Raw genomic sequence first — 14,749 nt, 5'->3', positions numbered from 1 at the left:
GTATAGAGCTAAACCCTGGGTCAGTTCTCATTAAATAATAAAGGGCCACTTTTAGTTGTATGAATGCATAGCAACTTTGGAACATCTGGGTTTTTAATCACATGGGCATGTTTCTTTCAGGGTTCATCAGTTCTCTGTACTGTATTCTAGTATGAATGTTCCTGTAAGGATGGTGCCAAGCCCAGTTTTGGTTTTTCTTTGATTTCTGGACAGCTGGCTAAGTGGCCAGATATGCAAACTGTTGTATTTTGGACTGAAATCGACTGACCTTCCTGTATCTGCTGGTTTTTGTGCTGCAGGTGGGCACAGTGGTGGAGGTTCTTAACCGGTTGTCACCTACTGGACCAGTGAAAAGCACTTACCCATTAACCTTTGTTCAGCTAAAGCAGGTGAGGATGCTTTCAATAGGCCTTTGCAATAGTTTTGTGAAGTTTATTTGAACAGCCCTTTGTGGTGTTAACTCTTATGCCCAGTGTCTTACACCTTAGCACAGAAGAAATAGTATACAAAGGTGTCCAGGATTTTTGCATTGGAGACCTGTCTGTGTTCTGCACTGTTCCTGTTTAGTGCCTGAGACTCTCCTCTTTCCAATTCTGTGCTATCCAGGCTTTCACCTTTACCTCTCTTCTCCGAAGTATTTATTTTTCAGGTTCTTAAGAGACTTTTAAAAATCTTCTTCTTACTCTGTTTTTGCTTCTCCTCTCCCCACCTTCTGTCAGAGTGAGCACAGTGGCTGAGACAGTCCCATGCTCCCCAATATTCCCTCTCTGTCAGTCCCTGCATCACTTTCCCTGTCAGTTTTGGTGCCTTTCTGTGCCTTCCCTCACAGTCAAAGGTCTTTGATCACTTGCTGATGAGGGACTCTGCCTTACTGTTAAGGCTATGTGGCTCCTTGATCACCTCCATGCCAAATCCAGCAGAGACTGGAGTGTGGGTGCTGATTGCCTGCAGCTGAAATAAAGTGCTCAGAGAATGTGATGCTGCTTGCAGCTGGGGAAGAGAGAAGCGGGGAGCAGTTCCAAAGATGCTTGGAATGTGGCATTGAGCTTAAAGCTCAAATTTTTCCTCTCTAAACCCAAGAGAGAAGCTGCAGGTAGTATGTTATGGCTAGAGGTAATTATGTGGGGGATTTTTTTTCCTCATCCTCTGGCTTTCCCACTTTTAGCACTCTTGAGAGAAGGAGGCAGTCAGCAGAGCTTCTTAGCAGATTTCAATTGTTTTTTCCCATTCCTTGCCTTCCCCTTTTCTGGGCACCTTCTTGCAAATCTCAGAATGCTAGCACAATGAAAATGATTTGCTCTCCCTTCTTCCTGCCAGGGTTATGTTCCAATCCAAGAATGGAAGGTAAATGGGTTTGTGGACACTTGGTGGAAGAGCTGATGCTTTTTTTGACTCATACTGAATTTGTGTTTGACTTTGTTATGAGAACTAATCTTATGACTCTGTTTACCATTTGCTTTCCCCATGGGAATGTTAGAGGGAAATATTCTGAGATGTGCCTGGTGTAAAACAGGTAGTTTGAAAACCAGGTAGCACTGACTTGATGAGACCCTGGAACGGGTTGCCCAGGGAGGTGGTGGAAGCCTCATCCCTGGTGGTTTTTAAGACCAGGCTGGATGTGGTTCTGGGCAACCTGCTGTAGTGTGAGGTATCTCTGCCCGTGGCAGGGGTTTGGAACTGGATGATCCTTGAGGTCCCTTCCAACCCTAACAATTCTGTGATGAATGTGTCCTTTTACAGGCATCAGCTGAGAGGTGCACTTGCAAGTTTATTACAGAAAGTCAGTTCAGAAGCGGGGCTTGCAGCTATCTTTTGTTTTGATGAGGAAATACTAGTGTGGGTTGTTAACTGCTTGGGTTTTGCTGAGGAAATGGCTTCCTAGCCAAGACCCTTAAAAGTTACATAAATGTGCCCAAGAAACGTTGAAGAATGGAAACTCTGTGGAATTTATACCCCTTGCTTAAAGGTCAGAGTGAGCTCTAATCTGAAGCTGCTATCTGTGGCAGATGCTATCTGCAGTGAATGAAAGTTAATGCTTCAATCTGAGCACGTAGGCAGGAATGTGGGACCTGAGCTGAAGCTACTGAATTACTGGAACCTGAACTGAAGCTACTGAATTGCTGGACTCACTAATCTCTTTGGGATTGTGTTTTTGTTTGTTTTTTTTTTCTGTCCTTTTCTTAGTATTTTGGGTTTGTACTGTACAGAACTGCACTTCCCAAGAACTGCACGGAGCCAGCGCAGCTCTCTTCACATTTCAACGGGGTCCATGACCGTGCCTACATCTCCGTGGATGGGGTAATGGATGCATGTCTGCCATGAGTGACCTTCACAAAAAGCATGCCTACAGGCTGCCTGCATTGAATGATTCCTCCACCTTATCAAAACAACTTTGTCAGATAATAGAATACAACAGAATTAACTGGGTCGGAAAAGACCTTTGAGATCATTGAGTCCAACCTGTCACCCAACACCATCTGATCAACTCAACCATGACACCAAGTGCCTCATCCAGGCTCTCCTTAAACACTTCCAGTAATGGTGACTCCACCACCTCCCTGGGCAGAACATTCCAATGGCCAATCTCTCTCTCTATGAGGAATTTCTTCCTAACATCCAGCCTAAACCTCCCCTGGCACAGCTTGAGACTGTGTCCTCTTGTTCTGGTGCTGGTTGCCTGGGAGAAGAGACCAACCCCCACCTGGCTACAACCTCCCTTCAGGTAGTTGTAGATGGCAATAAGGTCTCCCCTGAGCCTCCTCTTCTTCAGGCTAAGCAACCCCAGCTCCCTCAGCCTCTCCTCACAGGGCTGTGCTCCAGACCCCTCCCCAGCTTTGTTGCCCTTCTCTGGACACCTTCCAGCAACTCAACATCTTTCCTAAACTGAGGGGCCCAGAACTGGACACAGGACTCAAGGTGTGGCATAATGTTATATTATCAGAGAAGGCTCCAGGGAGAACTAATTATGACCATCTAGTACCTGAAGGGGGCGTACAAGAAGGATGGAAGCTGCTATTTACAAAGGCCTGCAGTGAGAGGACAAGGGGCAGTGGGTTCAAACTAGAGAAGATCAGATTTAGATTGGATGTTAGGAACAAGTTCTGCACCATGAGGGTAGTGGAACACTGCAAGAGGTTGCCCAGGGAGGTAGTTGAGGCCCCATCCCTGGAGATACTCAAGGTCAGGCTTGACAGGGCTCTGGGCAGCCTGATCTAGTGGAGGATGCCCCTGCTGACTGCAGAGGGGGGTTGGACTGGATGACCTTTGGTTGGTTTTCAATGGTTATTCATAGAATGCTTTGGAGTCACTGTTTGCTTCCTCTCTGTGTAATTCATGTAGGTTCCTCAAGGTGTTCTTGAAAGGGATAAATCACTTAAGATAAACATAACTGGGAAGGCTGGAGCAAAGCTGGACATCTTGGTAGAGAATATGGGCAGAGTCAACTTTGGTAGATACAACAATGACTTCAAGGTAGGTAAAACCAATTGAGTTACTGGACTGTGGTGGCTTTTCCTCTTTTCCACACATTAAAAAGAAAGTAGTGGGTGGTAAAGAGCAGAAAGATCAGGATGACCTAGCTGTGACTTCACCTCAAAACATAACTACTCACTAGTTTGCATTTGAGTTTTTCCAGACACCAAAAATCAATGTGTAATTTAAACCTGACAGACTTTGTTGTTGGTTTTGGTTTTGTTGGTTCACTTAGGTTGTCATCCAGAAGAGTTTCACCCACAAGGTTTTCAGACTGAGTTGAACCTATAGCTAATGTTTGAAAATGTGCAAAGCTGTTGGGATAACCTCAAAAAATGGGTTGGAAATTGGTCTCAGTCTTGGCTGTACTTCAGGGCTGGTGAATCCTGGTGATCTATTTCTGTATTCTCTGCAGAGGCACCTTGCCAGGCTGGACAGCTGGGCAGAGTCCAAGGGCATGAGATTGAACACATCGAAGTGCCAGGTTCTACACATTGGCCACAACAACCCCATGCAGTGCTACAGGCTGGGGTCAGAGTGGCTGGAGAGCAGCCAGGCAGAGAGGGACCTGGGGGTGCTGGTTGATAGTAAGCTGAACATGAGGCAGCAGTGTGCCCAGGTGGCCAAGAAGGCCAATGGCATCCTGGTGTGTATCAGGAATAGTGTGGCCAGCAGGAGCAGGGAAGTCATTCTGCCCTGGACTCAGCACTGGTTAGGCCACACCTTGAGTCCTGTGTCCAGTTCTGGGCCCCTCAGCTTAGGAAAGATGCTGAGTTGCTGGAAGGTGTCCAGAGAAGGGCAACAGAGCTGGGGAGGGGTCTGGAGCACAGCCCTGTGAGGAGAGGCTGAGGGAGCTGGGGTTGTTTAGCCTGGAGAAGAGGAGGCTCAGGGGAGACCTTCTTGCTGTGACTTTCCAATGGCAAACTGTTCATGCTGCCTTTTCAAGGCCCTTCCTTTATCTGAATGTGAGAGGGCAGCTGGTTCCCCAGTGTTTTGCCTTCACATTGAGGCAGCAGAAACGTTGCATTTCTTTCTTTAATAACAAGCCAAGTGATAAGGAAACCTAAGTGCTTAGTGCTAAATCTAGGTAACTGGATAAGGGGTTAGAGACTGAACTAGGGAGGTGCTCAGTGTTGCTGTGGTTGAGCTGAAATTCACACTTAACCAGGGTTTCAGCCTTTTAAAGATTTAAGAGTGAAAGCAAGTTTGGTAGGCAAATCCACTGTGAAAACCCTCTACAAGCAAGATCCTTCCAAACAGAAGAGGCAGCCTCTTCCAGGTAGCTTTGGCATATGTGTTCCTTCTTCCCAGACAATCCTTTCCTTACACTGTGCTTTGTGTTGGTTTTGAAGAGTAGGGATAATTACACCTTGGACTTCGGTTGTTTTGTACTCTCAAAAGTAACTTCAGGGGGAGGGGTTCCTGCCTTGTGCAGCCTCACAGTTTGAAGCAAATGGGGTTGATAATCCAGCTTCTGCTTGGATTTTATTGTTGGGGGGGGGGGTTATTTTGAGCTTGAAATGAAACTAAGCATCTGACTTTTGAGAAGAAATCTTAACAGAATTCTGGGTTTAAAACATCCTGCCAATCTAGGTTTTGCTGTTGAAGGACACAAGCAAGAATGGGATTTCTGTGATGGTTTTTCTCTGTTTTTCTTTCACATGCTGATTTCCACCTCTAGTGTTGTTTTGACTTTTAAGCTCTTAGGCTCGAGGTGAGGAGAAGGTTCTTCACAGAGAGAGTTGTTGGCCATTGGAATGTGCTGCCCAGGGAGGTGGTGAAGTCTCCAACACTGGAGGTGTTCAAGAAGGGACTGGATGTGGCACTTGGTGCCATCGTTCAGTAGTCATGAAGTGTTGGGTGACAGGTTGGACTTGATGATCTTAGATGTCTCTTCCAACCTTATTGATTCTGTGATTCTATGTGTATCTGTGTCTGGACTGTTCCACAGACGACTACTGCAATCCAAATTAGTAGCCATTTAACCTCATTTTAAGCAATCACACCATCCATAGCGTTTAAAGATGGCTTTAGGGAGGCAGGTTAGAAAGTTTGGGCTCCTCTTGTGTTGCACTAGAATCATAAAATCAACCAGGTTGGAAAAGACCTCAGATCATCAAGTCCAACCTATTACCTGATACCTAACACCTCCTGACAACTAAACCATGGCTTCAAGTGCCACATCCAATCCTTTTTTGAACACCTCCAGGGATGGGGACTCCACCACCTCCCTGGGCAGCACATTCCAATGGCCAATCTCTCTTTCTGGGAAGAACTTCAACTGATTGCTAGGCAGAGTAAAGACAGTTTTGCCACTTGACTGTGCTGGTATTTTATTTAGATGCAACAAGAAGTTCCTGTTCTGTAAAGTGGGCATCTAGGTAAAGGTAGAGAAAATTAGTGCTCCTACTGCTGCTGAGGCTTGTGAAGTCAGTGCAGTGCTCCTTAGACAAGACAAATACGTGATGTAGTATCAACCCTCCAAGCCTATAGGAGATGTGGTTTTGCTTGTTCCTGTTTGCCATGTGGTGTTTGCAAGAGAACTGAAGTTGCACTGAAAAGCAGCTTCTGTGCAGGGTTTGTTCAAGCAGTTCTGTGGATGTAAGAGCAGTGGTTTGAAAGCCTGCAGCTGAAATAAAGTGCTCAGAGAATGTGAGGCTGATTGTAACTGGGAGAGAGAGAAGGAGGGAGCAGTTACACAGATGCTGGGGGTGTGACATTAGTCAAGTAGGGGCTCAAAGCTCAAATTTTTCCTTTCCAAACCCCTAAGAGCGAGGCTGCAGGTAGTATGTTATGGCTGGAGGTAATTTTGTGTGGGATTTATTTCCTCATCCTTTGGCTTTCCCACCTTTAGCACTCTTGAGAGGAGGAGGCAGTCAGCAGCGCTTCTTAGCAGTTCAGTTGTTTTCCCCCTTTTCAGGGCACCTCCTTGCCAATCTCAGATTGCTAGCACAGTGACAATGATTTGTGAGGAAAAGATTTGCTCTCCCTGCGCTGCACTGAAACAACGCTTCAGAAACGATGACTGTAACACCGTGAAGATGCCTGCAGGGGTAGCCTGATGTTCCTTTCATTCTTAAATCATGACCTTACCTTGCTCCTGCATGCAGTGTGTGAGTAGCCTGGTGTGCTGCACAGGAGGTTCTGTAGAAGTGAAACAAAGACTCTGTGGGCTTGAAGCTGACTGTAAGCTTCAAGTGTTTCCCTGAACCGGGCTCGCAGCGCATGTGCCTTGGTTTCGTGATACTCTCTGTTATCTGCAGAAGGCTCATAGGAAGTGAGTGCTGCTTTCTCTGCTATTGTGCAGGTTAGTGTCTTGGACCACTGATCAGTAGTACCAAACCTCAGAGTTAGTATTTGTAATGCTTTTCCTGCTTTTTTGTTAAAGCACTCATTGAGTTCACGTTAAAGCAGAAGAGGAATTTGCACAGTTATGAGGGAAAAGGTTGGAAAAACCCAACCTGGGCATCAGTGAAAACTCAAATCTTTGAAGAGGAACAGATCATAGAATCAATAAGGTTGGAAAAGACCTCAAGAGATCATCAACTCCAACCTATCACCCAACAACTCCTGGCTAACTAAACCTTGGCTCCAAGTGCCACATCCAATCCCTTTTTTGAACACCTCCAGGGATGGTGACTCCACCACCTCCCTGGGCAGCACATTCCAATGGCCAATTACTCTTTCTGGGAAGAGCTTTCTCCTCACCTTGAGCCTAAATCTCCCCTGGCGCAGCTCGAGATTGTGTCCTCTTGTTCTGGTGCTGGTTGCCTGGGAGAAGAGACCAACCCCCACCTGGCTACAACCTCCCTTCAAGTAGCTGCAGAGAGCAATAGTCTCCCCTGCACCTCCTCTTCTCCAGGCTAAGCAACCCCAGCTCCCTCAGCCTCTCCTCATAGGACTTGTGCTCAAGACCTTGGCAGAGACAATAAATGAAACCCTTTGTTCTCAAGCAGAGCTTACAGTTTGGTGGAGGGCAGGTGCTTGGTTTTTTCATGCACAGATTAGCAGCTGTGGCAAGCACTTCAATTCGGTTTTTGTTCCTGACTTTAGTTGTAGCCCATTATCTTCAATGACATGAACATAACTGTGTTATTTTGGGTTTGTTTTTATGCTTCCCCCAGGGGCTAGTTTCAAACTTAACTCTTGATGATGATGTGCTTGTGGAATGGGAAATCTACCCTCTGGACATTGATGGAGCAGTAAAGCGTGACATGGGTGGCAACCTCGATCGACTGAAGAGATCTGTTGACCCTCAGCTGAGTTATGAAGCACCTACTCTTTACACTGGGACACTTGTAATTCCTGAAGGAATTCCAGACTTGCCTCAAGACACCTATGTCAACTTTCCTGGCTGGACAAAGGTAAAACTTTTTGCTGTAAAAATCTGAAGTCCACTCAAAGCTATTGAAACCTCTATGGATAATCAAAGCCTACCTCTCTTGATGGGTAGAAATTGGTTGTAGCAGTGAGGTGCCTCTGCTTTCTCCTCCCCCTCTACTCTGCCCTGGTGAGGCCCCACTGGGAATGTTGCATCCAGGTCTGGGCTCCCAAGTTCAGGAGGGACAGATCTACTTAAGAGACTCCAACTGAGGGCTACGAATGTGATGAAGGGACTGGAGCACTGCCTGATGAGGAGAGGATGAGAGGCCTGGAGCAGTTTAGTCTGGAGAAGAGAAGGCTGAGAGGAGAATTAATAAATGTCTATAATTATCTTAGGGCTGGGTGTCAGGAAGGAGAGGACGGCCTCTGCTCAGTTGCACCCTGTGATAGGACAAGGGGCAATGGATGTTAACTGCAGCACAGGAGGTTCCACCTCAACATCAGGAAGAACTTCACTGTGAGGGTCACTGTGAGGGTCACTGTGAGGGTCCAGTGGAACAGGCTGTCCAGGGAGGTTGTGGAGTCTCCTTCTCTGGAGACTTTTAAGGCCCATCTGGATGTGTTCCTGTGTGACCTGTGCTGGATTCTATGGTCCTGCTCTGGCAGCGGGGCTGGACCAAAGATCCCCAGGGGTCCCTTCCACCCCCTAACATCCTGTGATCCTGTAAACAACTAGGAAATGGATTCCTTGCTTTAAGGAAACCTGGAGATGAGCCATTAAGAAAAGAGAAACATATTCAAAAGATTCATGGTATTGGTAGAGCATCACAAAAGCCCACAGTGAGGCAGATCAGCTGTCAGGCTATTTAGAAATCCTGCCTTTAGTTGTGCCACTGCTCTTGGAGACCTAAGCATTTCAGTACAGGCTTCAGGGAAGCTCTTGTGATAAGTGTTAGGTAGCAAAATTATTCCTTTTGCAGTAATTAATTTCCTGCTATTAAAATAGAGCAGGAAGAGGAGTTGCTGGTGATTTGCCTACAGTATTGTAGTGGTTAAAGCACTTCCCAGTAGGCAGAAGACAGCAATTCATTGCAGGCATTTGGTGTTGCTGGCACTGAGCTTGGCTGAGGAAGTCTGACTTAGTCCCTGTTCCTGTCTGTGTGCATCTCTTACACAGTCACTGAATAAAATCCAGAAATAGTTCTTAGCTTAGCTCATTTGAGGAAGCACAATGTCCTTAAGTCTCTCTGACCCTGAATGTGTGGTTAGATTCAGCAGCTTTCAACAGAAAAGGGGATTTGGAGTCAGGACTGTTTTTGATTTCTGTGGAACCAAGAGTTGCTGACCCTTGCTGAAGGAAATCTTGTTACTGAAGATAGAGATCCCTTCTCATTCAATATGCCTGGAGCATATTTGTAGTGTGTGTAGTATCATGATTTACTACTAGAGAGCATAGAAATTCCTCCTTGGAAACTTCAGTGTGAATTAGGACAGACTGCAATTGAGAAATGAAGTGCATAGCTTTACTGGAAATAAAAACACCAAAAAAAAGAGTGGCAACTGATCTGATTAAGATCAGAAAGAAGAGACCTGTCTGATCATACCTCCTGCAGTTGGTTCTTACAGTGAGCTGCTTCCTACAGAGCTGCAGAGGTAGGCTGCAGTCTAGTGGGTGCCCTGATTCATCTGCTGCCTGGGGAGGCTGCATTAATGCCATGTTGTCTTCTAAAGCTACTACAGAACCAAAGGAGTGAGCTTAACTTACAAGCTCTTCCCTTGACTTTTAGAATACAGCAAAGCCAAACCACAAAGCAAGATAAAGTTAATTGAATAAACTTTGAGGTCAAAGCGTACTGATACCTTGTCAGAACGGGGCAAGATAGGATCTTAGAGCACGGAAATGAATGCAGAGCTGAAATAACTCACCTGCCTTTGCAAGTCTACCAGCTCCTGCAAAAATTTCCATTGCAGGCTTCACACCATTTGCTTTCTGAGACACCTGGAAAAGAGAAAGGCAGAAAAATACCTTTGGAACAGCTTGAAAAGCCACACTCAATATATTACAGCTGTGCCCAGAACTGGACACAGGACTCAAGGTGTGGCCTAACCAGTGCTGAGTCCAGGGCAGAATGACTTCCCTGCTCTTGCTGGCCACACCAGACCAGGATGCCATTGGCCTCCTTGGCCACCTGGGCACACTGCTGCCTCATGTTCAGCCTACTGTCAACCAGTACCCCCAGGTCCCTCTCTGCCTGACTGCTCTCCAGCCACTCTGACCCCAGCCTGTGGCTCTGCATGGGGTTGTTGTGGACAATGTGTAGAACCTGGCACTTGGATGTGTTAAATCTCATGTCCTTGCACTCTGCCCATCTGTCCAGCCTGTCAAGGTCCCTCTGCAGCGATCTCCTGCCCTCACTTGGTGTCTGTCAAATGATTAAAATGTTCTCCTCTCTTTCTCTCTTACCAGGGGCAAATTTGGATCAATGGCTTCAACCTTGGTCGCTACTGGCCGGCCCGTGGCCCTCAGCTGACCCTTTTTGTTCCAGGCAATATCCTGGTTTCTTCCATGCCAAACAACGTGACAGTGTTGGAGCTGGAGCATTCTCCTTGCAGCACCCAGGAGTGTGAGATAGAGTTTGTAGATGTGCCTAATATCAATGCAACCACACAGTATGGCAGTTATGCCCCTAAGCCCTTTGTGAGAGACATGTGGGTGAATCCTTTATAACTGGAGGATTTCCTTTTCTTCTCCCCTACTTTGACTCCCCTACCCTCAACCCTCCCATTCTGAGGACTCCTTCTTAATCAGTAAGTTGTTTAGATGAGGCAGCTTTTAAATTTCTTCAGAGACCTTTGTTTTTATTGTTGTTTTGTGTTTTGTTTTCTCTCATTTTCCAGAGTTAAACACTGAAATTCTCTAGAAAAATAAAAGCTGTAGCTTACAACTTGCCTTGGACTGTGGTATTGAACTCAACTGGAAGATAACTTTTCCATCAGCTTAGTAAAAACTGACCTTGTAGGCTGCTGTCATGACAGTAAGCACTTTTATTTACCATGCTTTCCAACTGGAGAGGAGGCTATAAAAGGGGTGCAGAGGCCCACTAGCTTGCTGGGTTTACTCATGTTGGACTGGCAGGTCAGAGCTATGAGTATCATCATTTTAGTCTGAATGGGCTCAATGCCAGTGTTGAGCAAACCTCATGGTCTTTCCATGTCCATGCAAGTGACCTTGAAAATTAAATTGGTTTCTTATGGGAGCAGTGAGAAGAATTGTATAAGAGAGTATTCAAATGCAAGCTGCTCCAAACAGCAGTAACATGGAGAAAGGGATCTTGTAGTTGGCGTCTGTCCCCTCTTGGAAAGCAAATTTACTGCTTCTCTTCTGATGTCTCTGAAAGCTTTAGGTAAGTTGGGAAGTACAAGGTCATATATAGGAAGCATCTGGATGTGCTGGAGTGTGACCAGAGAAGGGCCACGAGGATGAGCAGAGGGCTAGAGCTGCTCTCCTATGAGGACAGACTGAGGGAGTTGGGGATCTTCAGTCTGGAGAAGAGAAGGCTCTGAGGAGATCTAGTTATGGCCTTCCAGTATCTGAAGAGGGCTACAAGAAAACTGGGGAGGAACTTTTCAGGGTGTCAAGGAGTGATAGGACTGGGGGGAATGGAACAAACCCAGAAATGGATAGATTCCAATTGGATGTTTGGAAGAAGTTGTTCCCCATGAGGGTGGTGAAAGACTGGCACAGGTTGCCCAGGGAGGTGGTGGCAGCCTCATCCCTGGAGGTTTTGAAGGCCAGACTGGATGTGGCTCTGGGCAACCTGCTGTAGTGTGAGGTGTCCCTGCTTTTGGCAGGGGGGCTGGAACAAGATGATCCTTGAGGTCCCTTCCAACCCTGGCAATTCTATGATTCTACTCTCAAATTCTCACCTCAAATGCAAAGTCTGGGGGCTGTGTGTTCAGTACCAGACATGGTTCCTTTTTAGATTAAAATGGTCTGCTCTGACCCTAGATTTACTTTGCCTCGGGTTTAACTTTTTGTTGTTTGTTTTTTACCTTTTTAATTAAAAAATAAATAAATATTTAATTTTCTTGGCACCATCCCTATGCAGAGCCCTGAACATGCTCTGCAAGCAGTTTATTCATCACCTACTATTCATCACCTCCAAGCCAGGCCTTGAATGTAAGGAATGGAACAGAACTGGCTTCACACTGGTTGTGGGTTCTGTGGCTTGAAGTGTGCAGAGTGACAGTACTGAGTAGGTATTACTCCTACAGCACTTCAGTGCTTTAAAAGCCAGGAGTATTGCTGGTTTTTTTGCAGTTAGTGCTATGAGGGGAGTGGAACTCCTGGCTCTTATTCCAGCTTCAGTTTGGTTTATGTCCCTGTGAAAACATAGTGGAATCCCTGAGCCTTCCCTCTGTGTGCTGGTGCAAGCAGAAGGCTTTGCACCAAGGATTCCAGACATGCAGCTGGTTAGGTGTAAGAATAAGATGAATAACATGGGAAAAGTGGGCTTCAGGTTATTCAGATAGGGTCTAGATAGCTTCATGAGCACACCTGCCTGTTTACTGTTGTAAGTGAAGTGATCTCTTGGCTGCGGAAGGGTACTGAATGTTGGGCTCCTGATTCCTCATCCTGCTCTAACTACATGAAAACTCTGTTAGAGGTTGCCAGGCAGTGTGGTATGCAGAAGAGAGCTATCTGGAACAGACTATCTGGCCTTCAGACTACGGCACAGCCAAGAAGAACCCATTGCCACTTGCTGCTGCTTTACCCAAGGATGTGTCTGTAGGTGCTGTGGCAGAGTATTTTGCCCTGCCTGTGCCCCACACTGGGTCGCCGTGCCCACACCATTGCTGCTTCTACATGGTTGAGACTACTTCAATGAGAAGGCAAAGCTGGACAGGGAGAGATGCTCTTGGAACTTGATGCAAAGGGCTGCATGGAAAAGTGTTGGAAAAAGATGTCACTGGGATGTTGGCACTGCTTTTGCTGAATCAAGTTGTCTGTTTACAAATGACTTTTATTTATTTTATCATTTCTTGCTTTTCTTTCTGGATATTGCAGTGCTCTGCTTCGCCAGCAAGGCTTCCTGGCAGACTTCAGGCTCTGAGAGCAGGGTTTGGATACTGTGCATGCTCTGCATAGCCTCTTTCAAGTTTTCTTTGTTTTTCCCCCTCAGTTTTAGGATGTGGTTTGCACTAATCATGAACAGGTAGGTCTGGTGTGCTGCAGAACCCAAGAACCTGGTACTGAGCTCAGGAGGGCTTAGCATGATTTCCTGCAGTGGCTTCTGCTACCATGCTTCCCTATATTGCTCTCTTAGTCCTTTGATCCAGAGCAGTATTCACTTCAAAAGCTGAAGTTAAACCAATGTGATTCTTTTGAGGACAGCCAAACAGACATTTGCTAGCTGTGACTATTTAAAGCACTGAGTCCCTTTAGCTTGTGTTGAAATAGAAGAAAGTTGTTGCTGCTTGGTGTCTGCTGCAGCAGCTCTTTATTTTTTTTACTTCCTCAAGTCTAACCTCTGAGGTCTGTTTGCTTTGACTCAAAGGCTTCCAGAGGTGTTGATGAAAACCTAGAGCTTCTACAGATGCTTTCTAATTTTTACTGCCAAGACAGCTGGTGTTTCAGTAGTAGCCAAAGCTTTCTAATTTTTACTGCCAAGACAGTTGGTGTTTTAGTAGTAGCAAAATTTTGGACTCCTCCTAATGTCTTTTACTGGGGTGGGGGGAAAGGTGCACCCCACCCCTCCACCCCAATATTAAGCTTGTTTACTCATCCAGGGAGATAAAGAGAACTTGGAGAGAAGGTGCCAGTAATTCAGATGTAAGAATAGGAGCTAGGTGTGCTGAAAATCACCCCAAAATTGTGCTTGGTTCTGTTCTTAAAATGCTGGAGAGCGCAGTCTGTGCAAAGGGACTGAAATGAGGTTGCAATAGTAGCATACTTCACTTGCATGAATTTTTTTCTCCTGTTCCTGTAGCTACAGTAAAAAGGCCTGAAAGTGGGTGTTGAAACACTGTGGAGGTAGAAGCAGACAGGAATGTTCAGTGTTACAAAAGATGAGAGGGGAAGGCGTTCTGATGTGTCAGGTAAATAGTGAGTTGTTTGTGGGGGTTGGTTTGGGTCTTTGGTGTTGGTTTGGTTTGGTTGGTTTTTTTGGGGTGGTGTTTGTTGGTTTGGGAATCAATATGTTGGAAAAGACCTCAGAGATCATCAAGTCCAACCTATCACTCAACACCTCATGGCTAACTAAACCATGGCTTCAAGTGCCACATCCAATCCTTTATTGAACACCTCCAGGGATGGTGACTCCACCACCTCCCTGGGCAGTACATCCCAATGGCCAATTACTCTTTCTGGGAAGAACTTTCTCCTCACCTCCACCCTAAACTTCCCCTGGCACAGCTTGAGACTGTGTCTTCTTGTTCTGGTGCTGGTTGCCTGGGAGAAGAGACCAACCCCCACCTCCCTACAACCTCCCTTCAGGTAGTTGTAGACTCCCCTGAGCCTCCTCTTGTCCAGGCTAAACAACCCCAGTTCCCCAGTTCCCTCAGCCTCTCCTTTTTCCCAGACCCAGGCAGATCTGACCCAGGCAGTGGAGAGGAGAAAGAAAATAATTTCGCTTTAGGTGCCTCCAGCCATAGCCAAACTGCTGCAGGCTGTGGCCTTGGGTCCCACTGAACTGGCAAAGGTGAATGGTGCTGAGCTTTGTAGTTTTCAGGCTTTCATAGCTACATCTGGAAAGTTGTATCTGAAAGTCAGGAGGTGAACTGGGGTGCCAAGATTCAGTTTCCCTGATGATTTGTGCAGGATGGGGAAAATATATCCAAATCCAATCTACTTAATCTCATGGTTTAGAATACAATAGAATAGAATAGGACTAACCAGGTTGGAAAAGACCTGGTTATGATAGCTGTAAGTCTGCTGGTACTAAAACTACCACAC

At 46.2% G+C, this 14,749-nt stretch overlaps 1 protein-coding gene across 1 annotated transcript in view; it reads left to right on the top strand.

Annotated features, from left to right (window-relative positions):
• Window positions 1-10,529, top strand: part of GLB1 (galactosidase beta 1) — a 41,327-nt gene extending 30,798 nt beyond the window's left edge. Inside the window, exons 12-16 of the mRNA XM_054177125.1 lie at window positions 300-389; window positions 2,185-2,298; window positions 3,340-3,471; window positions 7,596-7,835; window positions 10,262-10,529. Of these exons, the coding sequence (XP_054033100.1) occupies window positions 300-389; window positions 2,185-2,298; window positions 3,340-3,471; window positions 7,596-7,835; window positions 10,262-10,522 (837 nt within the window). The 3' untranslated portion in view covers window positions 10,523-10,529. The remainder of the gene's footprint in view (window positions 1-299; window positions 390-2,184; window positions 2,299-3,339; window positions 3,472-7,595; window positions 7,836-10,261) is intronic.
• Window positions 10,530-14,749: the final 4,220 nt, after the last annotated feature.

This window comes from Dryobates pubescens, chromosome 38 (assembly GCF_014839835.1).
Source record: "Dryobates pubescens isolate bDryPub1 chromosome 38, bDryPub1.pri, whole genome shotgun sequence".
Lineage (NCBI taxonomy): Eukaryota > Metazoa > Chordata > Aves > Piciformes > Picidae > Dryobates > Dryobates pubescens.
Note: the sequence above shows the minus strand (reverse complement) of the source record. Positions and strands in the feature narration are given on the sequence as shown.